We start from the raw sequence: 25,761 nt of genomic DNA on the forward strand, positions 1-25,761 counted from the left end.
CCACCCTCGGTTCCGAGCCCGACTGCCGTGATGGCGCGGGGCCGCTCCTCCGCCGTCCAGGCGCGTCGCCGTGGTCCGGCCGCCTCACCGCGGGGCCGCCTTCGGCCTCTGCTCTGGCGCGGGCAGCCGCTCCTCCCGGGCCTGCGCGTGCTGGGCCCCCGCCCTGTGCGCCGCCTCGGTGGCTGCGACGTCAATCAGCGCGTAGCGGGAGGCGCCGGCCCCTGCAAGTACACGGGGTGAGCGCGGCCGGGCCGAGCTCCCCGGACCCCAGACCTCCTGGACCCCAGGCCCCAGACCCCCGGACGCCCGGCCCCCAGCCTCCCAAACCTCGGACCCCCAGAATCCCTGGACCCCCGGGACTCCCGAACCCCGGACCCCCAGACCCAAGGAGCCCCTGGCCCCTCAGACCCCCCGGATCCCCGGGAGTCAGCGTCAGCCCCTCGCCTGCACACCCACCTCGCACACCCGCGCCCGCCTCCGGCAGCTGCAGGCCCAGGTAGTGCAGCCGCTTGGCAGGGCAGGGGCTGGTGGGCACATTCACGTAGGTGGGCGTCTCCCCACGCGGCCTCCCAGGACCCCGCGCTCCTGTGGGGACAGCAGCCATCAGTCCCCAGGCAGTGACCCCCAGACGGTCCAGAAAACAGCTCCCCACCGCTGCCCACCCCTCTGGCACCTCACCTCCACCTCTTCAGGGCTTCCCCGACTCCCTCCATTTTCCCGACCACCTTTGCCCACCCCACCCATGTGCCTCCCTGCCCCCCCTACACACACACAGCGGGCGCCCAGGGGTGGCCCCGATGGCCCCACTGAGCCCAAGCGACCACACTTCTGTCTTCAGCCCCTGGCCACCCAACCATCCAGCGTCTCTCCCCACCACTTCCTCCTGGGCTTCCCAGTGCCCAATCCCCTCCCAGGCCGCCGCTTTTCCCTGCTGACAACACCCAGCCCTCCCCCTCTCAGCTGTCCTCCTGGGTCACCCCACCTGTGTCAGGGACCCCCTCTGGGCCAGTGAGTCCTTCCCTGAGTTCAGGCCCACCCCCACTTTCAGTCACAGTGACACCTCCTCCAGGATGGCCCCCGGGCACTTCAAGTCCCTTCCCCCATCAAAGAAACTTCTCCCAGCTGGCCCTCATTGGGATTCAGGGTCCTGGCTGTCTGCGGCGTCCACCGGGGGCATGGCCAGGTCAGGGGGTGGCCCTGCTCTGCGGGGCAGCTGGCTGAGCGCCTTCGTCAGGCAGAGGATGGGAGTGAGTCCAAGTCCCAGACATCTCAGCTCTGAGGCAGGACTCAGAGCTTAGGGCTCTCTGAATCCACTGTGTCTGTAGCACAGAGCCTATCACCCCATCACCCCCGAGAAGGAGACGTCCTCCCTGAGGCCCAGCGGGCAGAGGAAGAGCCTTGGTGGGTGGCACTGGGCAGGGCCCTCTGCACCCCCCACCCAGGGCAGCAAGAAGAGCCTGGCCTCGCCAAGCTCACACTGGCTCGAAGCTCCCACCCAATACACCCAAACAGCAAGGCAGAACCCCACTCTGGCCAGGCTTGGGTGGGCACTGACCCACAGAGGGGTAGACGCAGACCCTTACCCGTGTAACCCAAGATAACAGGCAGAGGCGCCTCGGGGAAGCTCTTAGACCAAGGGGCCCAGGGGAAATCTGGGCAGGCTGCCTGGAGAAGGGGGCATGTGCCAAGGGATGAAGTTGCGGGGTGCGGGGGCTGGCAAAGGCCTGGCTAGAGCGAGGAGAGCCCTTGGGGGCTGAGATGGGGTCTGAGGGGAGTCTGGGAAGGAGGCCCAGCTCCTGAAAGCCGAGGGGAGGGCTGGGGTTTGACCTGAGGCCTGGGGGACGAGCTCCCTGTGACTCAGCGGCTGGCCTTGGGTCTGGGTCCGCGGTTGGCGCAGGAGCGGGAAGGGTGTGACAGCCCAGACAGGCCGGTCTGCCTCGCCCCGCCGCCTGCTGGGGTAAGGGTGCCCCCGGAGGCCGCCCCCGCCCTGGCTCCGCCAGACTCCCTTGGCCTCCTGTCTCCCTCCCTGAGCCTTCCCTCTGAGCATCTCGCCAGCATCTCCGAAGCCGCTCCGCGTCCTCTCCGAGCCAAGCAGAGATAGAGCGGGGCTGCCCTGGCTTCTCCCTGGCCGCGCGGCAGGCCCTGCTAGACCACCCTGGGCATCTCCTCCCCGGCCTGGGTCCGATTCTCTTCTGCTGCCCCCCCCAGACCCAGAGCCCCTGTTCCCCCAGCCCCCTGCCCAGAGGAGAGCTTCCTCGCCCCCCAGCAGATCCTGATGCTGCTCCCGGGAGCACACCCTGTGCTGGGGGCAAGGGGCGGGGGGCGGCATGCAGAACCCTGCTCCGTGTCATCGGAGGATGGTCCCGAGAGCCCCATCCTGACCTGGGGACCCCCACGCCGCCTCGCATGGGGCTCCCCCGTGGCCACTCTCTGACCCTGCATGTCCATGACCTTGACCCTCCCCTCCTGCCCCCTCCACTGCGGGCGGGCCTGAGCCCTGCTTGGCCCAGAGGGGCCAACCCCAAACAGGGGGCACACCCCCTGAAGAGGAGAGGGAAAGACCTAAGCTTGTAAGGACCCCGCCCCCAGGCTGGAGGTGGCCTCTATGAACCAAGAGGAACAAGCACAGAGTGGACGCCCCCAGCCGTGCCAGGCCAACCACCCCCACCCGTGGCCCCTCCCACGCGCCCAGGCCTTCCCAGCCCAGAGCCAACTCTGCCCAGCTGTCCCTGTGTACTGGGGCGTCCCCCTAACTCCCTGCCTGGGCCCCCTCCCACCACGCTCCCCTGGGCCATCATCACCTCCATTCTCTATCCCCCAGGGGACAGGCTCCCTCTTAAAGGTTGGGGCTGCAGGCCAGCCCTGGACCCACCCGCCTGCCCACACACCCTCCACAGCAGGCTGGACATACTCGGCCACCTTGACCCCAACCGCTGCCTGATGCCCCCCAACTTCAGCCAGGGCCCACCCAGCCATGGGCTGCTGTCGGGCTGTCTACCATCCCCCTCACTGTCCGCCGTCCCCCTCTCCCACCATCCCCCTCTCCTGCTATCCCCCAATGTCCCATCTGGCAGACACTCTGGCTGGGCCATGACCACGGCCACTGTGACCACACATCCCTTCCCCAGGCTGATGGGCGCCGGTGCCCAGGTTGAGGCCTACCTGCATGCATTGCCAGGAACCTGGGGGGAGCGGCAGCAGCTGCCTAGACCAAGGAGACACATGTCAGCCATTCGCCCAGCCCCATCCCAGGCAGAGGTCGGGCTCCTTGGGTCTACCCCCTCTCAGGGCCCCATCCGCCTGCCCTGACACGCACACAGCCCATGTGGGGCGAGGCGGTGGCACCTCGGGGCCCCAGACGTGGCCCGCAGCCACGCCGTGCCACACGTTCACAGCAGGTTTGTAGCCAGCTGAGGTGCTCAAGGGCTTGTCACGCCACCCCTGAGCACTGCCCACCTGCTCTAAGCAGAGCACCCTGGGTGAGCCACTCCTGGGGGCCCTGTGAGATAAGTCAAGGCCCCCAGACTGCAGGGCGGCCACTCTGGGGCGTCTGATTGGAGGTGCGCATGGGCCGGAGGAGGAAGGCGGTTTGGAGACCTCAGAGCAGAGGGCTGAGCGGGCGGGGGGAGGGCGGCCCACTATGGGCACGGTCACCGCTGCCTGGGGCTCGGCTTCACACACCCAGGAGGAGATGGGCCCCCACAGGGCTGGACCCAGCACCCCAGCACGGCTGAGGGCACAGACTGGCAGTGGGGCCTTCTGGGGGGCCATGAGCTGGAACGGGTGCAGAAGCCGACCCGCTATTCAGGGGGGCAAAGGTGCTGCCCACACTCAGGACGCAGCACCCCAGCCCTGGCCCCAGGCTGGCTCCTGTTGGGAGCCCCGACCTGTCACCTGTGAAGAGGCCCCCGGCAGGCTCCGGGACTCGGGGAGGGTGTGTCTGACCCCCGAGACCGGGACGAGAGCCGGCTGCCCTCGGGGGTCTGGGAGCCCCGTCCACGGTGGCGCCTGCTTCCCAGGGCCAGACCTGCGGGCACAGCCTGCAGCCCCAACGGTGCAGCCAGGTGCTGGTGGGGAGCGAAAGCAGCCCCTCCTGTCCGCCTCCCTGGGGGCCGGGACCAGGTGGGGGCAGGCGGGCACACATGGCCCGTGGGGGGTGGAGGGCTCTCTGGTGGACCCGGGGGTGGGGGCAAGGAGCACGAGGCCCAGGGACCCAGGCCCATCCTACAGCCTCACGCTAGACTCCCTCTGGGAACGGGGGCGGGAGGGATGTCTTTGTCACCCGCCCCATGGGCTCAGAGATGAGCACAGGTGAGCTGGAAGCCTTGTGGTGGGGAGGTGCTGTCCTGGGGCCCACCCAGCCCCACCAGGTGAGACGCCCCCCGCCCTCACCAGTCCCCTGGGCCACACTGGGCTCAGGGGAGACCGAGACGCAGCCACCGTGGGGGCCGAGCCTCCTCCGGAGCCTCCCCAAAGGGCCTCCGTAGTCAGGGGCCACCGCCACGAAGGGCCCTGCCTCCCCCAGCCCAGGGCCCCCACTGGAAGGCCTGGGCCGCCCGCTCCACCCCGGCCTGGGTCCCCCCACTGAGCACTGCCCACAGTCCACCCCGCCTGCCTCGCCCCCCAGACGACCCTTCCCCAAAGTCCCAGCCATCAGCCTCAGACGAGGAGCCCAGAGCTCACAGTCAGGATGCCCTCGCGGGGCAGGGGGCCAGCAGAAGGGAGGCCCAGCTTCCAGCCTTCCCGGATTCCTGGCAGTTCCCTGGGCCGCCAGGGCCTCCGCCGGCTCTGCTGGAGGGGCGGCCCCGTGGGACCCAGCCTGGACGCCCCCCACCCACGGCTCCGGCCGCTCCCAGCGCCTCGCTCTTTGGCAGCAAGGCCAGCGGGCCCTCTAGGGGGAAATGGAAGCGGCGTGCGTGGTGACAACTCCCGCGGAAAAGCTCCCACTAGATGCGTTGTCTCGCCAGTCCCTGGCCCCCCAGACCAGCAGCACTGCCGTCCCATGTACGGGGCAGGGGCCTCCAACGGGAGAGATCCCCCAGCCTGCCTTTCCCGCTGCAGTCCTGCAGGGGCCGGGTCAGAGGCTGCTCTCAGCACCCCCAGGAAACCTGGGACCCGGGTCCCCACCAAGCAGTGAACAAAGGTGAGACGTGGCCCCCCAGGACATGCAGGGAGCCTGTGATGGGGGCGTCCCGGCAGCTCTGCCGCCCACACGGGGGAGACTGGGGATGGGGGTGCTTCAGGCTCAGAGCCAGGACTCTCGCTGACCCAGAAGGCGGGGGGGTCCACCCTCTCTGGACGCAGGGAGCCACCTGCCTGAGCCCAAGCAGACCACTGAGGACTGCGCTGTGGTCTCCAGTGAACGCGTGCAGACACGGGCACACATGCGCACACCTGGCACACAAGCATCACACATACATCACCCCGGACATGCAACACATGCACATGACACACACACGCCACATGCAAGTGCATGCATGTGTACACACACGTGCACGCCACATGCCACACGCGTACACACCTCATACACAGTGCACGCGCATGCACACGTCACACGCGGACACATAAAACACACGCATGCGCGGGCCCTGGGGGCTGTCCGAGGCCACTCTCCTGGTTCATGCTTCCGGCGTGTTCAGGCTTAAGGCCAACCAGACAGGCAGGGCCTTGTGCAGCTGCGACCCGCGGGCCGAAGGAGGCCCCCGGATTTCAGAGACAGCGAAAGGCCCCAAGTGGCAGAGCTGGGGCAGGAGGCGAAGAGAGCCGGCCACACGGAAAAGGACACGACGGTAAGAAAAAACAATTTTATTTCCAGTCTAAGAAGGTCTTACAAACGGTGTCTAGTTTTAAAAATGTGAAAAGAGCAACAAACAGTCTTCAGCCGACACTGAAGTTACAAAGCGGAACATTTACAGGTGAGCTGAGGGCGGGACGCCCGCCGGCCGGAGCCCAGATGAGCGGCCACGGGCCTCGCCTTCCATGGGGGCGTCCGGAACCAACTGTGGCACCAAGGGACACAGCAGGCCACGCAGCCAAAGTCCATGCAGGTGAGCAGGCCACCCCCGAGGGCACACGCGGCGTCTGGTGCCCCAGAACGGGAATGGACATCCCCACCCTGCACCTTGTGGCCCTGACCACCGACCTTCAGCTCGGCCAGGAGTGGGAGTGGGGGGGGGGTGGTCCTGGGGCTCCTGACACATGAGCCCGACCCTGCCCTTCCCCGCCCACAAGAGGCCGCTGTGAATGAGCCACGGAGGTGCCAGGGTCCCGAGAGCAGACCCCCGCCAGCCAGCAGGCCCCCTGAGCCTCGGGGTCCTGTTCAAAGGTTGGGACACCTGCAGGCGCAACTTCAGCCAGGAGGCGCGAGGGCCAGGCAGGTGGAGGCCCCTGGGACGCACGTTGAGGGGCACAAGGAGGTCCTCGGGTTCTGCCTCCCTGAACCTGCCCAGGACGCAGCCCTCCCTGCAGGCTGGGCCCCCACCCTCACCCCGGGCCCGGCCTACCAAGCCCAGCGCCCACCCCGGGCCACCACCACCCTCAGGGAGGGGGCTTTACCTTCAGTCCTCCGCAGATGGGACACGTGGAAAAGAGCGCGGGAGGGGGCCCGGCGTGGGGGGCGCCCGCTTCCCAGGACTCGCCGGCCCCTGCCGCCGCCTCTGGCGCCGGTCCCCGCCGTCTCTCACCAGGCCAGCCAGCGGTACACCCCGAGTCCCGGGCGGTGCCCCCCTCGGGGCTGCTCAGCAAGACAGGGGGCTGGTCCCGGGGCGCCTGGCGCAGGCTGCGGGGCGTGTCGTAGTGCGGCCGCGGGGCGGCGGGCACCTGGTACTCAGCCACCCCGGGCGGGCAGGCGCACAGACCAGGCTCCGGGGCCCCAGCCGCCGGCAGGCTGAGCAGGGAGCCGAGCTCGTCGCCGGCCCGCCACACGTCCAGGCTGCTGCCCGCGCATGACGAGAAGCTGCCCGAGTAGGAGGAGTGGCTGCCCGTGGCGATGCCGCTGTCCGAGGAGCTCTGGCGGCCGACCTCCTGCAGCTGCCGTGGCCGCAGCGGCTTCGGCGCAGGCCTGGCGGTGCCCGGCGTGGCTTCCCCAGGGGCCTGGGCGGCGGCCAGCCCAGGGCCCTCCTGCGATGTGCTGGCCGAAGACGAGGACGGCTCTGGCCACGGCGTGAGCCGGCTGCTGGCGCTGACGTCCGAGTGACTGGCCTCTGACGACGAGCTGGACATGCTGCGGTCGTCCCCTGGGTGGGAGAGCCCGGGGCTGAGGCTGCAGAGGGGCTCGGCCACTCAGGTGGGCGGGGGGTGGGGGAACCTGGGTGGGAGGCTGACGCCCGGCCCCTGAGGCCCCCCGCCCTGCGGAGGGCTTGCGCTCATCACTCTGGGACGGCTCACACATCCCCTCCCCAGACTCCGCCCCCAAGGGTCCGCCCCCCAGGACGGCCCCCTCCCCACGTCAACGCCCTCCCGACTGTTGCCCTGGGAACCAGACAGGAGCCCCTTCTCTAAGGAGACGGCAGCCCCGGGCACACCTGAGATCCCCTGCTAAGGGGCCTGGACCGGCCGCTGTCCCCAGCGTGCATCCGTAGGGCTGTCGACCACCCCAGAGGACAGAGAACCTGCAGGGCTCCTCTGCTCTGGCCCAGGAGACCCCGGTGCCGCCCCGCCTCTGGAGAGCTGCAGGGCCCCCTCAAGGGTCGTCAGCCCCTTCTGTCCCTCTCCCCATGAACCACACAGCAGCGGGGGCGGGGTGGAGGGGCTCTGCTCCCAGCAGCTGACACCTCGGGCCCCGCTCTGGGCACAGAAGGTGCAGCCACGCTTCACCCGGCGGTGTCGCGGGTGGCGGGAAAGAATTCAAGCCCAGCCCGCCAGCCGACTCCGCGGCAGCACCACGCCCCAGTCGGCATCCAGGCTGGTGCTGGATGAGTGTGGCCCCTTGTGTGAGGGGGGCAGAGGGGTGGACAGGAGCTGGGGTGGGGGCGGGGAGGGCGGCTTAAAGGAGCGGCCCCAGCCCCAGGGCCGCCGGACCTCCCCCGACCTCAGCCGGGACAGGGCCCTACCTCCACTGCCCGGCCGGCCGGAGTGAGAGAGGAGGCTGAGCCGCTTCTCCAGCTGCAGGGCTTCCAGGGCCTCCTGTGCCACCCTTTCTTCCAGGGCGGGGCCCCCAGGGCTCGGGTCTGCAGCAGAGCAGGGTGTCAGTGAGGACGCGGCCCCAGGCCTGAACAGGCAGCGTCCTCCCCGTGACCCCAATGCCGTCGAAGCCCCGAGGACCCTGGTCCAGCCCCAACATCAGGACAGAGCCCCTAGGAGCCCCTCGCCATGCACACCAGCCACTGGAGCCCAAGCTCAGGGTACCCCAAACATCCCCATGCAGGTGCCCCAGCCACCATCCTGTGTCTTGGGCCCAAGGAAAGGACAGCCCCTCAACCACCAGCCGATGGCCCTGGCCCGAAGCGGACAGTCCCTGCAGGGGGGCGGTCAGGACGCCAGGACACCCTCCTGCGGCTGGCGGGTCTGCAAGACGCTAGCGCTGGACGACTTGCGGCCCCACCCTTTGCCCTCCCCGAGCCTGGCATCCGCGTCTGCACCCCAGTCACGATGGGGCCCAGGTGGGAACGCGCAGGACACGTGCTCAGGGCAGGGGAGCCTCGGAACTCTAATCTCTCCCTTCCTCCTCGCAGCTCTGTCTGTCTGAGGCAGGCCCTGCCTCTGGGCCTTGGTGTCTGCGCGGCCCCTGGCAAACCGCGGTCGGCTGGAGGAGACACTCCAAGATCCCAAGGGTTAAGGCTGCACACCCAGTGGAGGCCGCATCTCAAGAGTCCCTGACGATCACGGGTCTCAGTGGGACGCCAGCCAGGCTCAGAGGGCAGAGCCCCACCAGCTCCGTCCACACTCCACATGTCCACCCCTGCTCTGCCCACACCCTCCCCATCCATGCCACCCACACCCACCTGTGGCTGCAAGGCAGGAAGGTGCCAGCAGAGGGCACAGCCGTGCCACCCAGCAGAGCCTGGGCAGCGGGGCTCTGGTCCCAGGAGCCCCATCCCTGCAGCTCATCTCCCCGCCTCCCCCCGGCTCACTGCAGGGGTTGGGGGCCCAGGGGCCGAGGTAGGGAAAGGGGGGACCTAGCACAGCCCCAGTCTCCTGAGAAGGCCTACCTGACCCCCGTCCAGCTGCGGGGCTCAGGCAAGGAGGCTGCAGCTGGGAGCTCAGTGACTGGCTGCTGCCCGATGCAGGCCTTTGTCCCTCCCAGGGCGGCTGACCCTGAGCTGGGGGGGGACAGAGCTCACCCAGTGTGACGAAGTGCCCGGCTAGCATGCCCTCTGGGGGCCGGGAGCATTCCCGGCCCAGGACTCTTGAATAAGAGGGGCGCCCCGCCCACGCCAGGGAAGCGGGGAGAAGGCCAGGCCAGCTCAGTGCGGCGGCCCCCGCCCCCACCACCCCGACGTGTGGACACCGAGACCCCATCTCACAAGGCGGCTCAGTTGGGGCCAGAGACCTGACCCCAGCGACCTGGGGCAAGGCTCCCAGCCAGGTCTGGGAGGCAGGCCCCACTCAGAAGGTCTCAGCAGGGCACTTCCAGGCTGTGGTCTCACGCTGGTCCCCAAAGCCACGGCCTCTGAGCGTCTTGTGGAGGAGGGGCTGTGCAGGTGTGAGCACCCCCCACCCTGGGAGCCCAGCGGGGGGGTCACAGCAGCAGACCCCACAACCCTCCGGCCAGGCTAGGCGCCCCCTCCACCCACCATGCACTCACCTGGGAGAACCGGCCGCAACCCGAAGGGGCCCTTGGTGGGGGAGATGCCTCGGACGATGCAGTCGAACAGGAAGCTGATCTGGTCTCCCTCGGTGGAAGACAGGAAGAAGACCCCGGCCCCTGCACAGGGAGGATGGACCCCACTGTCAGCCTCTCCCAGGGCTTTGGTGGCGTGGGACCCCCCGAGGTGGGCGTGGGACGCCAGGTGGAGGCTGCCACAGAAGCCAAGCAAACCTGCAAGCCCCCCCAACCCCTGCACCAGGGCGATGCGAACCTCTTCCCCGCCTGAGGAAAATGCACAACTCGCCCAGGAGGCTGCAGCACACGCAGCTCTCCCAGGCCTGCGGGCACCAGGCTGGGTTGAGCATCCTGAGCGGGGTGGGGGAGGGTGTCCTGCCCGCTGGTCCCCGGCTGTCAGCCATCTCGTGAGGAGCCGGGTGACTTCTGATGGACGAGGGCCATGGCAGAGGGTGGCCGGAGGCCGAGGGGGGCGTCCTGCCTGCACAGAGCGCCCGGCAGCCCCTCCCCACGGCCTGCGCTCCTCTGGGGGGAGGCGGGTGCACCCCCGAGGAGGCGGCTGTGGGGCCCGGCTCCCTCGTCTGGGGCCGTGCTGAGAGGCCTGGCCCCCTCTGAGGCCTCTCCTCTTCCTGGGCGTGTCCTCAGGGTGGAGGGCCCTGGAGCACCCCCACCCCGGCACTCTCACCCACAGAGAGGGTCCAGGGAACACTCATATCTTGAGATAAAGGAAGGTCACTGTGGCTCACGTAGGAGTCAACTTGAATTTGATGCTAACTGAAGCCGCCTGTTTGCAGCCTGTCAAACATACACTGTACATCTGCTTTGATCATAAAAAAGGGCACCCTGACCAGACGTAAAGAACGTCCGTGTTCAAAAGGACAGTGCTGGTCCTCCGTCCAGGGTGAGATCCCTCCCCAGGTGCCAGGCCACGCTGACGCGCTGGGCATGGGCCGGTCGTCCTTTCGGGGGAAGAGGAACCGTGAAGACATGTAACCCTGACTTCTTTAACGCTCTTTGTTCTGAGGAGATAAACTCCAATAAAGCCGCTGAAAACCCCTGCTTCTGCAGAGCCGTTTGGCCAGCAGGCTTACGGGTCAGTCCTCGGGTGGGGCTCAGACAAAAGTCTTCTTTGTTCTTGTGACTGAAGTTTTGTTGATCACTGTTGTTGACGGAGGGGGAGGCCGGCTAGGATCCTAGCCCCCGGGAGGGGGGCAGGGGAGGGCTGGGGAGGAGGAGGGGGCGCCTGGGCCAGCAGGGAGCCTGGATGGAGAGCGGCAGCAGGGAGCCCGCCAGCGTGAATGGAGTCCTGCGGCCTCCTGAATGGGGACGCCGGGTCCGCGGGCCGCACGCCCGGCATGGTGTCACTGCCCAAGAATCCCTCGTGCCTTGCCTTGCCGTCTGCCCAAAGAAAGGCTGGCCCCCCGCGCGGAGGAGGAGGGTGCTCGGGGTGGGGCGGGCGGGCCGGGGAAGCGGCACAGTGAAGCCAGCCTGGTCACGCTGGCCTGCCCCGGATTCCATGGCCCCGGGCCAGCCCCACACGTGGCGATGCTGCTGTGCCCCAGGGCGGCCCCCCAGGGCCCTAGCTGGTGACACGCCTGCTGGAGAGACAGGAAACAGAGACCCTGGGGGCGGGGCATGCCTGGGCACCAAGAGTGAGGGCACCCCCCTCCCGCCCAAGGGGCCCCCTCTAGGGCCCCCTGAGGCTTGCTGCCCGCAGGGCTGGGCGGGGTCTCTCTCTCCTGGCCCCGGGGGAGGAGGGGTGGTGCTGACCAAGAACTCAAGCCGGGACCTTGGCCGACAGCGGGCGGACAGGGAGGAGGCCCTGTCCTGGCCGCCCCGCTCAGCTGGGGCCAAGCCTCTAATCCCGAGCTACGGTCAGCTGGCAGCGGCGGTGGCACAGCCAGTCCCCCGACTATAAAAAACTGCATCGCAGGAGGGAGCGGAGCCGGCGGCATTCCAAGGGCGTCTGCGGGCTCCTGCTCCCGCACCGGCCGCCACCCCACCTCCTTGGCAGCCCCAGGGCCTCCCAAGGGGGACGTGAGTCTCTGAGGGCCCACCCGAGCCTCGTGAACAAGAGTCGAGGCCGCCCAGACCCAGCGCCGACTGCCCACTGACCCGGGCTCCCCTCTCCAGCCCAGGCTTTGAGGAGCGAATACACCTGGCCTGCCTAGCATACCTCCCCGGGGGCGGCCGCATCAGCAAGCCCCCTCCCCGCCCCCTGCCTAGGACAGCCCTCAGCCACACGTCACCACCCTTCTCCTGTTGAGACTCTGCTCCTGTGACGTGGCCTTTCCTGGCCCCTGGCCCCTGTGCTCCTGGCGACACTTTCATGGGACCCCTCCTCTGGGGCAGACCCGGGACCCTTCCCCTCCCTTGTGCGGACGCTGTCCAGGCCGCCAGGCCCAGCACCTCGAGGCAGGACCACTTCTGGCCCTTCTGTGGCCTCCAGTGTGTAACTCAGGGCCAAGCCCCAGGAGGGGCCCCCACTGAGCGTGGACGGAAAGAGCAGGGTGCGGAGGCAGCCAGGCCCCCGCCCCTTCCCAGACGCCCCTCCCCAAGAAAGGGTCTCCACGTTTCCTGTTTGCTTGTGTGTCCGCAAGGAGGGCGCAAAGCTAGAGCCTGGCCCCGTCTTGCCTTGTGCAGGAGGGCTCCAAAGTCACTGCGGACGGCGACCGCAGCCATGAGACTGAAAAACGCCTGCTCCTGGGAAGGAAGGTTATGACCAACCTGGACGGCATGTTAAAAAGCAGAGACCTTACTCTGCCAACCAAGGTCCGTCTAGTCAAGGCTATGGTTTTTCCAGTGGTCATATATGGATGTGAGAGTTGGACCATAAAGAAAGCTGAGCACCGAAGAATTGATGCTTTTGAACTGTGGTGTTGGAGAAGACCCTTGAGAGTCCCTTGGACTGCAAGGAGATCCAACCAGTCCATCCTAAAGGAGATCAGTCCTGGGTGTTCATTGGAAGGACTGATGTTGAAGCTGAAGCTCCAGTACTTTGGGCACCTGATGGGAAGAGCTGACTCATTTGAAAAGACCCTGATGCTGGGAAAGATTGAAGGCGGAGGAGAAGGGGACGACAGAGGAGGAGGTGGTTGGATGGCATCACCGACTCGATGGACATGAGTTTGAGCAAGCTCCAGGAGTTGGTGATGGACAGGGAGGCCTGACGTGCTGCGGTCCACGGGGTTGCAAAGAGTCGGACACAGCTGAGCGACAAATGAACTGAACAGATGTGGTCACGGCCACCATGCCCCTCCCACCCGCCTCCTCTCATCCATGTCCATGAAGCCTCCACTCCACCCCGAAGCGGGTCCAGTCCCCTCCCCTGAGCTCTGGACCACAGGAAGTGGCAGAAGGGACACTCTACAGGGTTTGGGGCCCAGGCATGAGGGGCTGGCAACCCCCAGATTCCCTGTCTTGGAATCAGCCCCCCGAGTTGTCCTGTTGGAAGGTAAGGCCCGGAGGAGAGCTGAGGCATCCCGGCCAGTAGCCAGCACCAGGGCCCCAGGCCACCCACCAAATGCCACTGCCCCAGTGACTCCGGCCCACCGCGCCGGGCAGAGGGAGCCCTGCAGACCGCTGACCCACAGAGTCGCAGCCAGGAAACGGCGCTAAGGTTTGGGGGTATCTGTCTCCCAGCAATAAGTAACATGGAAAATGAAGATTCGGAGGAGAGCATCCTGCCCAGCAGGAAGCGGCTACCTGCAGGTTCACAGGCACCTTTCACTCTGGAGACAGATGCTATGGGTCATAGCGGGCGCAGCAAACCTCACTCCCGTCAGAAATGCAACTGCTTCTGGGGAAGAATATCTCCAGGGGGAAAGCATCACGTTCAACTTGAAGATTCACTAGCCGTGAGAAAGAAAACCTTCCTTCAAACGTCCGATAAGCCCGATTCGATCCAGGCTGATCCCTCTTTTTAATCTCCAGTGTCCAGACCTTTGTCCCTGGTTCTCGGTGTCCCCAGCTCCTCAGAGAATTCCATTCTCTTCTGGCAAAGACCACACAGCAAAGGCCAGTCGGGGACAGAGACTCTGAAGGACTTTCCTGCTGAGAAGGTTCTACAAAGCTCCGTCCACACAGCACTGGTTATCAATCAGAAAGCTGGCAGAGCTAAGCTGGCTGAGCCTTGGGATGTTATTTTGCAGTTTCCTAATAGAGTGAAACATCTACTGATTAAAGTTTCATTTGTCTCTGCCTCTATTTTGGGAGAAAGAAACAAAGTGTGATGAAATAAGTTCATGTGAAATGAAGTTTAAATCTCACCTGATCATTTCATACCCACTAGGGGTGGGTATTTAAACCTATTTAAACAACAGGTGTGCTATTTAAACAACATGCAGAAACAAAACAGAAAACAAGTGCTGGTGAGGGTCTGGAGAAACTGGGACCCTCGCACACTGTTGGTGGGAGCGTAACGCCATACAGGAGAGTGGAAAGCAGTGTGGCCATTCCTCAAAACATTCAACCAAAAACCACCATCTGATCCAGCAAATGTATTTCTGGGCACGCACCCAAAAGAATTAAAAGTAAGGTCTCCAAGAGATATTTGCCTGCCCGTGTTCACAGCGACATCATTCACAATAGCCAAATGTGGACACAGTCCAAGTGTCCATCGACAGATGGATGGATGAACACAATGTGGTCCGTCCATACAGTGGAATCTGATTCAGCCTGAAAAAGGAAGGAAAGTCTAACACCTGCTGAACGCGGATGAGCCGTGAGGATGCTGAGCCAAGTGAGACAGGCCAGTCACAAAAGGACAGATCCTGAGTGATTCCACTCAGATGAGGTCCCCAGAGTTGTCAAACTCAGAGGCAGAAAGCAGAATGAGGGGTGGGGGCTGGGCGGGGAGAGCAGCATGGAGCTGGTGTTTGATGGGGACAGAGTTCGGGACGATGATGAGGTTCTGGGGACGTCGGTGGTGATGGGGGCACAACCATGTGAACGAATGTGCTCACTGCCACTGAACTACAAAGTGGCTTAAACGGTGCAGTGTGCATTGTGTGGACTTGGCCAGGGTGAACCAAAACCAAGGACAAATACCAAACAAGCTCTCCGGAGAGTAGGCTCTGTCCCACCCTCCAGCGAGGCACCTCCCCACCACACCCTGCCACCACCCAGCAGGATGCAGCCACGTGGTCCAGGTACCTCACATCCTCGGAGCAGCTCCCGCTAAACGCCAGGAGCTCATCCTAATCACCCTGACAATGCCCCCTGCACACGGGAAGGGGGGCACCCAACTCCACCCTGAGCAGATAGCAGGGGCGTCAGCCTTGACCCTGGACTCTGTCCCTGGGTGGATGCTGGCCTCCAGCTCCCAGTCACCCACCGACACCCTGCTCCAGCCAAAGCCACTCACTGGTGACCCACCTTCCTCCAGCGCTCCCCCCACTACCCCCACAGGGATGCACTGGACACCTGCCCAGGTGAGGGGCCCCTCAGGGCGAGCCTGGGACCTTGCTTTCCTCTGTGTCTCCCCAAGTGCTGGCTGAGGGTCCTGCTCTGAAATGGTGTCCTGAATGACTCGGCCACGGAGAAGGCCTGCCCTTCCCCACCTACACCCTGTCCCCCAGGGGTGCAGGAGGACAGTGGACTGGGTCAGCTGGTGTCCTCGCCCCTGCATGGGGACAGGGAGCTGAGGTGCACGCTGGGGAACAGCAGGTGGAGACCCAAACCCAGGCCCCACCCACCGCATGGTGCCTGCCACCCCCTGGGGCCTGCCAAGGTGAGACTCGGAGGCCCAGGTAGGAAGGACACTGTTCAGACAGAGTGCCCACCTCTGGGAGAATTCTGCCAAGCATGCCTGCCAGCCCGGAGCCATCACGGAAGTGGGGGCTGGTGCCACCCACCCAGTCCCTGCAGGGCAGTCTGGCCAGCAGAAGAGTCTCTCCCTGGGAGAGTGAGACTCGGGGTCCCCTCTAGGGGATGCTGTCACCCACGGCCCAGGTGCCTGGCTGCACCAGCAGCAGACACTCCTTGGCCAGAGACCCGCCGGTGCATCAGTCCCGACCCACGAGAGGCTGCGAAGCTGGGGTCCAGGTCACCACGTGGTACACGCCTCCCAGGCAGGGGCACAGGAAGCCGGGGCGGTGCAGATGAGGGACTGAGGCTTGGAGAGGCTGAGATGGGTCAGACTCATCCTTGGGGGCCTCGGGAGAGCCGCACTTTCTGCCCACGGACCACCTTTCTCCCACGTGAAGATGTGGGATGCGGCTCGCACGCCATCATGTCCAGATGGTCCCACGAGGCCACCCTGCCCGTCCCTGAGGATGCACTGGGCCCACTTTTTGGCCTGGGAGAAGACAGACTGAAGCCAAATGCCCCGAGAAGGAGTCCCGGAGGCCACTGAGAGCCAGAAGGGGCCCTGTCCCACTCAGTCCTGGTGCCAAGAGGCGCTGACTGGGCACCGAGGGGGGTCACCTCGCTCAGACAGACAGACTAGGGCAAGTCTTGGGCTGCTCCGTGCCTCAGTGTCCCCATCTGTAAATGGGCACGTGCACACACCGCTGAGGGTTGGTGTGTGGATCTGGGCCCCCCTACTAGGTAGGGCATCCTGCAGGGGCCTCGCAGGCTAACTACCACCCTTAGGCCCCTCTCCCTGACCCTGAGTGACCTTGGCCTCCCTGGACATGCAAAGGCTCCAGAACCGTCCCCGGCTGCACATGCCATCGTGGGCTGCAGCAAGGTGGCAGATCCCGCCCCGACTCCAGCCTGGAGAGCACGGACCTCGGGGCAGAGGGCTGAAATTGACCGCAAGTCTGTCCGAAGTGTGACAGGGCCTCTACACCCAAAGGGAGACTCCGCCTCCGGGGGTAAACCTGACCTGGCTCTGGGCGGGCTCTGAACCCTGCCTGGGGGCCTTCCCCTCCCACGGGCCGAGCCCGGGAGCTCAGCCCAGGCCCACCTCCACAGACCCTCCACTCGGTGTCCTCGCCACCCACCCTAGCTGGCCCTCCTCCCACCCCCTTCCTAACGCTCCTGAACCCGCAGGCCCCGCCCCCAGCCTCCTCATGCCCCGCCTCCCTCCCCCCAGCACTCTGGGGCCAAAGCCACCACCCTCAACAGGCTTGCTGCTGGCACCATCCCGCTCCAGCGCCTTCCAGGGCTCCCTGCTACCCTGGGAACACAGCCCAGCTCTGGTCCAGCCTCCAGGGCCTCCCATAACCGGGACACAGCTTCCGCCTTTGACCTCACCTCTGCCACTCTACCAGGGTCCCCCCACACACTGTTCCTGCCGCCAGCCACGCTAATGTCTGTCTGGAACCCCTTTTCTCTTCCCTCCACTCTACCCTACCTTCAGCAGCCAGGCTCAGTTGAACTCCTATTCAACCTACAGAGGCCCTATTCAGGCTTAGCCCGCGAGGCCTCCCCAGCCTCCCCAGCCTGTGGCCCTTCCAGGCTCCCCTCGCACCCCTGAGGACTCCGAACGTCCTTGTCTTCTCACATAGCCTGAGCCTTCGCAGCGCAGCATGGGCTCCCCACGACCCTGCACCCAGGGCCGGGCACGGAGAATCCCCTGAACACATTCCCCCCTCCTCCAGACTCCCAGGCTGGAGACCACGGCTCCAGCAGCTCCAGCAAGACCAGCATCTGGACCACAACGCCCACCAGAGGCGGCCGAGGGTAGTTCAGCGCTGGACACGCGAGCACGGCGGTCTCTCCTGCTCCGGAGTATCCCCCTGTGCCCACTTGCTTGTTCTTGTTGCTCAATCGCTAAGCCACGCCCAGCTGTTTGTGACCCCATGAACTGTCCTCCACTATCTCCCGGAGTTTGCTCACACTCATGTCCATCGAGTCAGAGATGCCATCCAACCATCTCATCCTCTGTCGTCCCCTTCTCCTGCTGCCTTCAATCTTTCCCAGCATCAGGGTCTTTTCCCGTGAGTTGGCTCTTCGCATCAGGTGCTTCACTATACTTGGTTACATATATATATATTCACTATACTCACTTATATATCCACGAAGAATTAATGCTTTCGAGCTATGGTTTTGGAGAAGACTCTTGAGAGTCCCTTGAACTGCAAGGAGATCCAACCAGTCCATCCTAAAGGAGATCAGTCCTGAATATTCACTGGAAGGACTGATGCTGAAGCTGAAACTCCAATACTTTGGCCACCTGATGTGGAGAACTGACACATTGGTAAAAGCCCTGATGCTGGGGAAGATTGAGGGCAGGAGGAGAAGGGGATGATAGAGGATGAGATGGTTGGATGGCTTCACCTACTCAATGGACGTGAGTTTGAGTAACCTCCGGGAGTTGGAGATGGACAGGGAAGCCTGGTGTGCTGCGGCTCATGGGGTTGCAAAAAGTCGGACACGACTGAGCAACTGAACTGGACTGAACTGAACACTCATTTTATAAAAATGATTTACAATGCTCGCTGCTCTCCAAGCATGGGCTGGACCCCAGGAGCCGGGGAGGAGGAGAGGTGGAGCCGCGGGCAGAGGCCTGGGCGCCAGCCTTGGACTCCACCGTCCAGCACCCGTGGAGTCCCTCTGCAGTCAAGGACCCTGATCCTTGGGGCCACAGCCAGCTCACGCAGGAGTGGAAACGCCTCAGAAGTGTCCTTGACAGGATCTGCCGACGTGAGAGACAGGGGCTTCCCCTGGCCCCTGTCCTAGAAGCTTCCATTCCCCCTTAGGCCCTGTGCAAATGCCCCGCAGACCTCCCCAAAGCCTTCCTGGCTCTGGCAGGACGCCCGCCCCCCCCTCCCCTGGGTCCACCACTCTCCCTGCGGCTGAGCCTGTCATGGGTGAAGGTGCCCCAAATCTCTGTGCCACCCTCATCTGTGTGCCCTGCCCCTGCCTGGGAGCCCTAAACATATCACCGTGATCACCCCACAGACAGAGACCTCGGGCTCCTGTTCAAAGAATCTCATCAGGCTGCCATCCACGTGGAGGCCACAGAAAGAACACGTCCACCCATGGGGTACCCAGAGTCACATGGAGCCCCCTCCCCTGACCCCTCCCCGACACCCAGAGGGTGCTGACCCCTCCCCCACACTCCCCAGGGCCCTCTCTTGACAGCCAGTCACTGGTGTCTCAGTGTGGGTGAAGGGGCCAGGGTCCCGTCGCTGCTCTCCGGAGTGGTCTGGGGGCATGGCTCTAGGGCCCAGGGACCAGGCAGGAGATGTTAATTCCTTCATCCAGAACCTTCCAGAGCCTTCTGGTGACTCTAAACCCCGCTCCAACTCAGGGCCCACAGGCTCACTGAGATCTGAATTCTGACACCTTCAGAGTTGGGGTGACCTCGTCATGGGCTGGATGGTGGCCCCAAAGAATAGGCTCACATTCTATAGCCTGCGACTGGGCCCTTATCTGGAAAAGGCTCTCTGCAGGTGTGCCCAAGTGAAGGCTCTCAGACCCTCCTGAGTATCGAGGGGCCTTGACTCCAATGACCTGTGTCCCACGTGAAGTGGGACCTCGTGAAGCCAGAGCAGACAGGAGGGATGTGGCCACAAGCCTGGGAACACTTGGGACCCCTGGGGACTGGAACAGGTGGGGAGGACCTGCCCAGCCCCGGCCAAGCTTGATTTGGACAGAACGGTGAAGGGGCAGACTGTGCTGTTCTCAGGCGTGGGATGCGGTCATTCGCTACGTGGCCCCCAGAGCTGAACCAGCCACCCTCCTCCCAGGAGGCCCGCGTCCTGAGTGGACTGCTGCTCTGACCACACACTCAGGGCTGCACGGTCCCTGCTCACCCCGCCTTGCGTCACCCGAGCTGGTGACAGTCTACAAACCGGCAGAGCCGCGGCCCCTGCCAGGGGCAGAGGGTCGTGTCCCTGGAGAACGGCGCCCCGTGGGACCCGCCAGGTGGCAGAGTGTCGGGAAAGGCTGGCCCAGCCACCTGCTGCGCCCACCATGTTCTCTGGCCAGTGCTGGCCAGGGGCCTCCAGAGAGTCTGGAGGGGAGAGGAGGACCCTCAAGAGGGACTTTCTGTGGGAGGGAGAACCCACCCTGAAGCCCTCGGGTTCGGGCAGACCTGCCGGGCCCGCCCAGGGCCCAAGGCCCAAACTCAGGCCTTGCACAGAAGCCCCAGGGCGGCCAGCCACAGTTCACGCTGTTGGCCTGCCTGCCCGGGACAGGACTCAGCAGCCTGAGTTGCAGCTTCCGCCCTCCCGGGAAGCCCCGCGACTTCTGATGCCTGGAATCGTCGACGGTCGGAGAAGGAGCCCACCCACGCCAAGAGCTGGAATTTTAAACTCTGAGGTCTCTGGTGGAAAAACATCCAGCGGACTCTATTACATTACGTCCGGGCAAATAAAACAGTCTCCAAGGAACCGGTCCTCCCGGCCGCCCCCGCTCGAGGGCACACACCAGCGCCAGCCGTGGCCTGCACCCCAGTCCTCACGGCAGCCACAGGCCACCCGCCCGAGTCTCGGCCCCGGGAGTCCCACCAGTCCAGCCAGGACGCTGGTCTCTGTCCCACTGAGGCCCCCAGCAGCTCCAGGGCCCCTCCCTTCTCAGGAGGGAAGGGCGGCCACACACACCAAGTGCGCTGCAGCCTGCTGCCCCCCACTGTCCATGCAAGGGAGGGGGTCGGAGCAGGGCCAGGGCCCCCACCCACCCACTGCCGGCACCTCTAAGGTCGGGCAGAGAGGACTCTGGATGGCAACCCGGGCAGGCCTTCCCCGCCAGCCCTGGGCGGACAGGCCAACAGCTGCGCTCTCCTTCCTGCTCGAAACCCCCGGGCAGGAGAACGCACAGGCCAAGCCTCGTGCAAGGCCTTCCGGCACCGGCTGTGGCCCCCCTGCCAGCCCCGGGGCCACAGTGCCACACCCACTCCCCCAGCCCGCCTGCACCTCCGCCACGTCACCCCCCCCCACCTCTCTGCAGCATCTCAGAGCGTCTAATCTCCCTGGAGCCCAGGACGACCCATCAGCACGAAATCCAGGGGCTGCAGGCGGCCGGCTGTCTCAGCTGCAGCTCCCACCTGCTTGTTCACCTGTCCTCCCAGCTCCCCGCCGGAACCATCCCGCCTCACAACCCCCACCCTTGCGGAATGAGGGCCTTAGGCCCAGCCTCCAGTATGACCATGTCCTCAAGTGCGTTCCCTGTACCCAGAGAAATCCAGGCGTGATCGAGCTCCCGAGTGCAGGGGGGGCAGGGGGCACCCCCTCCCGCTAACCACACTGAGTGTGCGCCAGGCCCTGTGGGCGCCCCTGGCCGGCTCTGTCCTCTCTACGGGCTGTGGGTTGGGGAGCGATCTGTGGAGATGGAGAGAGGTAGCCTCCAGCTCAGAGCCCCGATCGCCCTCCACACGAGGGAGGGGTCTGTGACCCCCCACCAGCGTCTGGGGTCTTGGGCTGACCAGATTTGTGAGGCACAGCCCCCACCCAAGCAGCACCCTCCAGCCCAGCTCAGCGACCGTGGTCATCAAGGCGGCCCAGCAGGCAGCACTCGGCAGGACAACAGCCTGGGCAGCCACAGACAGGCTTGGACCCTCCGGACAGAGGAGCGGAGGGACTGTCCCCCGCCCCCACAGCAAGCGCAGGCCCACAGTGGCCCCCTCCACTGGGAGAACAGCGGGCTGGGGTGCTGGAACACACCCCCCGCTGCCCTGCACCCCAAACTCTCCACCCGAGGGCCTGTGCGTTCTCCCGGCTGGAGGCCAGCTCCCTGCAGCGCTCACCTGGCCTCGGACGCCACCTCGGCCCTGGGGGCCCCCCAGCCTCACTGGTGGGCCCCCACATTCAGCCCTCATCACTGATATCGGCCTGGGTGGGGGGATCAGGGCCCACGGAGCCGATGCATCTGCTAAGCATAGCCTCAGTGGACACGTCTGTTCTCTTTTTTTCCCGGCTGAGCGGCTCTGAAGCCCTGTGACCGGGCCCTGAACCGCCCCCCGGGCGGCCCTGCACCGACTTTGTTCGGGAGGGTGCCGCTCGCAGCCCCCAAACCCCTGCCTCCGGCCAGAAGCGCAGGGTCTGGGCTGGGGGCTAAGCGTCAGCCTCTTTGAGACCGCAGGCTGCTGCGGGCCCGAGAGAGGCCAGGGCAAGCGGGAGGGCTGGCTCTGGGGCCACGGCCCAGCCAGCAAGCCCGCGGCCCACGCCCGTACTTACAGAATCCACACCTGGTCCCGCCTTCAAAGATGAACCCGTTGGGCACGGCCCCGTAGCGCCGGAGGTCTGACAGCTTCCACTGCCCCGCCACGGCTGGGGGGACGTCCCTGGCCACCACAAGGATGTCGTTGCAGAGGTGCAGGGTGGCGGGGCCGCTCTCCAGCTTGGTGCCCGGAGCCACGATCACGGGGAACCTGTGCACTGGGGCGGGGCGGGGGCGACAGGGTGTTGCTGGGAGCGGACGGCAGCCAGGAGGCACAAGCCCAGGTGTCAGCTCCCGAGGGCGGGGCCACTCGGTGCCACGGCCCCGCTCTGTCCCGTCCTCAGGGAACCCGCCCTGATCGCCCCCACCTCCCACCCTAACAAGGCTGGACCAACCCCAGCAAGCTCCGGGAGAAGCACACAGGCCACGGTTGGTAAGTCTGAGGCCTCGGGCGCCTCCTCTGAGAAACCCCGCCCCCCACACAGCACAGCTGCTGTGGTCCCATTCCAAAGATGGGCACACGGAGGCCTAGGAGGCCCAGCCTCCGGCCCCTTCTGGAGAGTCCCAGCCCGGCCGCGGGGACATGCAGGAAACCCCAGGCCCTCCCCGCTCCAGCGAGAGGGTCTCCCCAGCTCTGAGCATGACAATTAGCTCCCCGAGACCTCCTCTCCACCTCAGGCTCAGCCCTTTGCCCCTGAAGCCCCTCAGGAGGGCAGTGGTGAGCTCTTCTCTCCTCACAAGGCCCCCCCTAGCCTCGAAAGGACCTTGGAAGAGGGGTGCATCCCAGAGCAGCCAGGCCCAGGAGCGGACGGCAGCCTCCCGGCCAGTGCCCACCAGCCCCGCGTCTACCCCGAAGCCAAGGGGCCAGCCCCAGCCCTGCCTCCTCCTCCCGCCCTGAGCCCACCCAAGCCCCCGTGGTGGGCAGCAGCCCCCGGGCGAGGACCCTCATAGCCTGGCCCCAGGGGGCCGGGGGTCAGCAACCCATCACCGTGTCCTGGTGATTTCTATTTAAGGTGCCAGAACAGGGCACCGGCTGCCTCTGCGCCAGGCCCCCACCCACCGGCTGCCTCTGCGCCAGGCCCCCACCCACTCCCCACCCCAACCCTAGCGGAAGTGCAGTCACGCGCTGAGCCAGGCTGAACTGGCGGGAACCCCGACGGGAGAACTTTCTGGAAGAGGCTCTTCCCTCCTGCCCCCGCGCCCCCTCACTGGGCCGTCCACACATCCCCCACCCTAGACGCCTGATCTGGGGGCTCCCGGAGGAGGGACGAGCCGCTGACCCCTAGCTGGGCTGGGCTGAGGTGAGTGAGGCCCCTTACTCAGGGTGCAAAACAGGGGCCAAGATCAGTGATATTTTAACGATGATTTAAACAACAAAAAGTGCAAAAAGTCCACGGTGAGTGAAACAGCTTAAATAAAGCCCAGGCTGGCTGTAGCATTGGGGAAGGTGTGGACGGAAAGGTTTAAAGACGGCTCACAGGCCAGCTTTGCTTTAGATTTTGATATTTCTGTTCATCGTGGGCTTCGAGCTTTCATTTTTAACTGTTCAAATATTGTGTTAAAACATCATGGCTTTTGAGATAACGCGGGGCTTTGGGACTAAAACATACACAGTGCTACGTGTACGTTAGGTAAGCGACAGGGTCCTACTGGACCCGCACAGGGAGCTACACTTGGTGTCTTGCAGTAACCTGTGATGCACGAGGACCTGAAAGAGAACACACACATGTGCCCACACACACGCATGTGCCCACACACACACACACACGCACAACTGAGCCACTCCGCCGCCTGCCCGAAGCCGACGCAGCACTGTGAGCTAGCTGTGCGGATAAAAGATGCCGTGGGTTCTGACGACACAGCTGGGGGCTGGCCCGCCTCTGCTTGACCAGCCGGGTGGGCATGTGGGGGGGGCTGGGGCTTGTCCTTCTCCCTAGAGCACCCCATCCTGTACCCCGCACCCCCTTGTGGGGCTCAGGGGGGCTGGCTCCTCCTCCCCAAGGCTCCAGGGTCAGGCAGTCACCCGCTTGGGCTAAAGGCCCGCAGGTCATATGTATGTGGCCAAATTCGGGAGCTCAAGAGGCATCTCCCCTGTGAACCCACCATCGCCCCAATCACGGCCGACCAGAGAGCGCTCAGCAGGCACTGGGAGTCGTGACCTGCCCTCTGCAGCCCAGCGGTGAGACCCCCGGGGACCCCTGAGGGCAGGAAGAGACCGTCCCCGTGGGCTCTGGCCGCTCTCACCCTCGCCCAGCGCGTAGCGGATCCGGGCGTCCCAGGCGCACATGGCCTCGCGGCTGTCGAAGCCCAGCATGACGGCCTGAGACAGACAGACGATGGCCAGCGTGTGGGCCAGGCCCTCGTAGGGCAGGCCGGGCTCCAGCCCGCAGATGTCCTCCAGCGTCAGGCTGCTACGCTCCCGAAGCCCCTTGGCGCGCTCCGACTTGTCCTTGTAGGCCAGCATCAGCAGGCAGTCTGCGGGGGGCGTGGGGGTGGGGGTCAGTGCGGCCACCACCCTGAGTGCCCGGCACCACCCCCGCCGCACCCCAGAGACCCAGGCTCCAGGCACGGCCGGCCCCCAGCAAGCCCCGGGCACCCTGAGCCTCCAGCCCCTCGTGTGCAAAAGGTACCCCCACCCACACGGCCACGGGCCACACAGGCAGAAGTGGGTTCGGGACACTCCCTGGCGAGGACCCACCCACCCGGCCTGGGGCCTCCAGCTGGGGCCTGCACCCTGCCCCGGCCCTGGGGGGACGCCGCTCCAAACACAAACATGGCACTGAGCCACCTGTGTGGCCCTGGCGAGCCGCCCTGGGTCGGGGCCTCCGTGTCCCTCCTGAGTGCAGGCACACCCCGCCCGGTCACACCCAGTTTCTGCTGAGGGTGAGGGTGCCAGGCCTGATGCGAACACCGAGACCCTGGGGTGCGAGGTGGCCCCAAGCTCAGTGAACCAGCCCCCTCGTCGGGGCAGGAGAGGGCTGGGGGTGGGCACTGGAGGACCTCTCGGGATGGAGCACTTCCCCGCCCCACCCAACACTGGAGACGCCTCCCTGCAGACCCAAGGGACACCCGGACCCCAGAGCCTGACTCCACACTCAGCTTGGCCAGCAGACGGAGAGCAAGGGTGGCGCCTCCTGCCTGCCCGCCGTCAACCCCTGCCCTGTGAAGACAGAGGTCGGACGGCGTGTCCTGGACGCATACACCGCTGCGGTCAGGTGGGGATGCAGCCACAGGTAGGCTGGACACCAGCCTGCGGGACGGGCTGGCTCCGACAAGCTCCTATTAACAAATCTCCAAAGCCTGTGATGGGGCTCCGCTTCCTATCTGAGACCCTGTCCCTAGCGTTTGAAATGCTTATGTCAGGAAAAAAAAAAAAAAAGCAAGGATGTTTTCATTCTCAGGGGAATACACAGAACCCCAGAGCCCACGGAAATCCACCTGCCCACCCCAGGGGAATACACAGAACCCCAGAGCCCATGGAAACCCACCTGCCACCCGAGGGTTCGGGCATGTTCTCTCCAGAACATAGCTCCCTTGGAAACGCGTGGCCCGGCCCAGAGAGAAATTAGTCACAAAGGGCACGTGTTGTTATGGAAATGCCCCCCAAGTGTCACCAGAGGCTCCAGAGGAGAAAGCCTTGGGAGGCCATGAACGCAGAGAGACTCCCAGCAAAGAAGCGCGTGGACACCGGGGCGGCCACGGGCAGGAGCCGGCCGTGCAGGCGCCCGGCTGGCCACGGGCGGGAGCCCAGCGTGCGCACGGCCCTGTCACCCACACCAGGCTGCTCCCCAGACACGCCAAGTTCCTCCTGCCGCTCCTCCCCCCGGGAAGACCGGCCTCTCCCGTGGGTGTCGCCGTGCGGCTGGCCGTCCCGTCTCCCGTCTGCCCGCCCCCCACCCTGGGAGACAAGCTCGCGAAGGCGGTGCTCTTCTACTGTGACAGTCTGG

The 25,761-nt window shown here is 65.3% G+C and overlaps 1 protein-coding gene across 6 annotated transcripts in view; it reads right to left on the reverse strand.

Annotated features, from left to right (window-relative positions):
- The window catches only part of DOK7 (docking protein 7), a 41,665-nt gene that overhangs the window by 7,074 nt on the left and 8,830 nt on the right, over nt 1-25,761 (reverse strand). For 5 of the 6 annotated variants that reach the window (XM_055589227.1, XM_055589230.1, XM_055589229.1 and 2 more), the window contains exons 3-10: nt 24,059-24,289; nt 21,832-22,032; nt 9,746-9,865; nt 8,052-8,168; nt 6,556-7,235; nt 3,163-3,205; nt 457-585; nt 5-221 (exon numbers count right to left, since the gene is read on the reverse strand). In XM_055589227.1, coding sequence (XP_055445202.1) covers nt 85-221; nt 457-585; nt 3,163-3,205; nt 6,556-7,235; nt 8,052-8,168; nt 9,746-9,865; nt 21,832-22,032; nt 24,059-24,289 — 1,658 coding nt within the window. In that variant the 3' untranslated portion in view covers nt 5-84. Of the gene's footprint in view, nt 1-4; nt 222-456; nt 586-3,162; nt 3,206-6,555; nt 7,236-8,047; nt 8,169-9,745; nt 9,866-21,831; nt 22,033-24,058; nt 24,290-25,761 lie in introns of those variants that run through there. The other variant, XM_055589231.1, reaches the window with a different exon arrangement.

This window comes from Bubalus kerabau, chromosome 7 (assembly GCF_029407905.1).
Source record: "Bubalus kerabau isolate K-KA32 ecotype Philippines breed swamp buffalo chromosome 7, PCC_UOA_SB_1v2, whole genome shotgun sequence".
NCBI classification, from domain to species: Eukaryota; Metazoa; Chordata; class Mammalia; order Artiodactyla; family Bovidae; genus Bubalus; species Bubalus kerabau.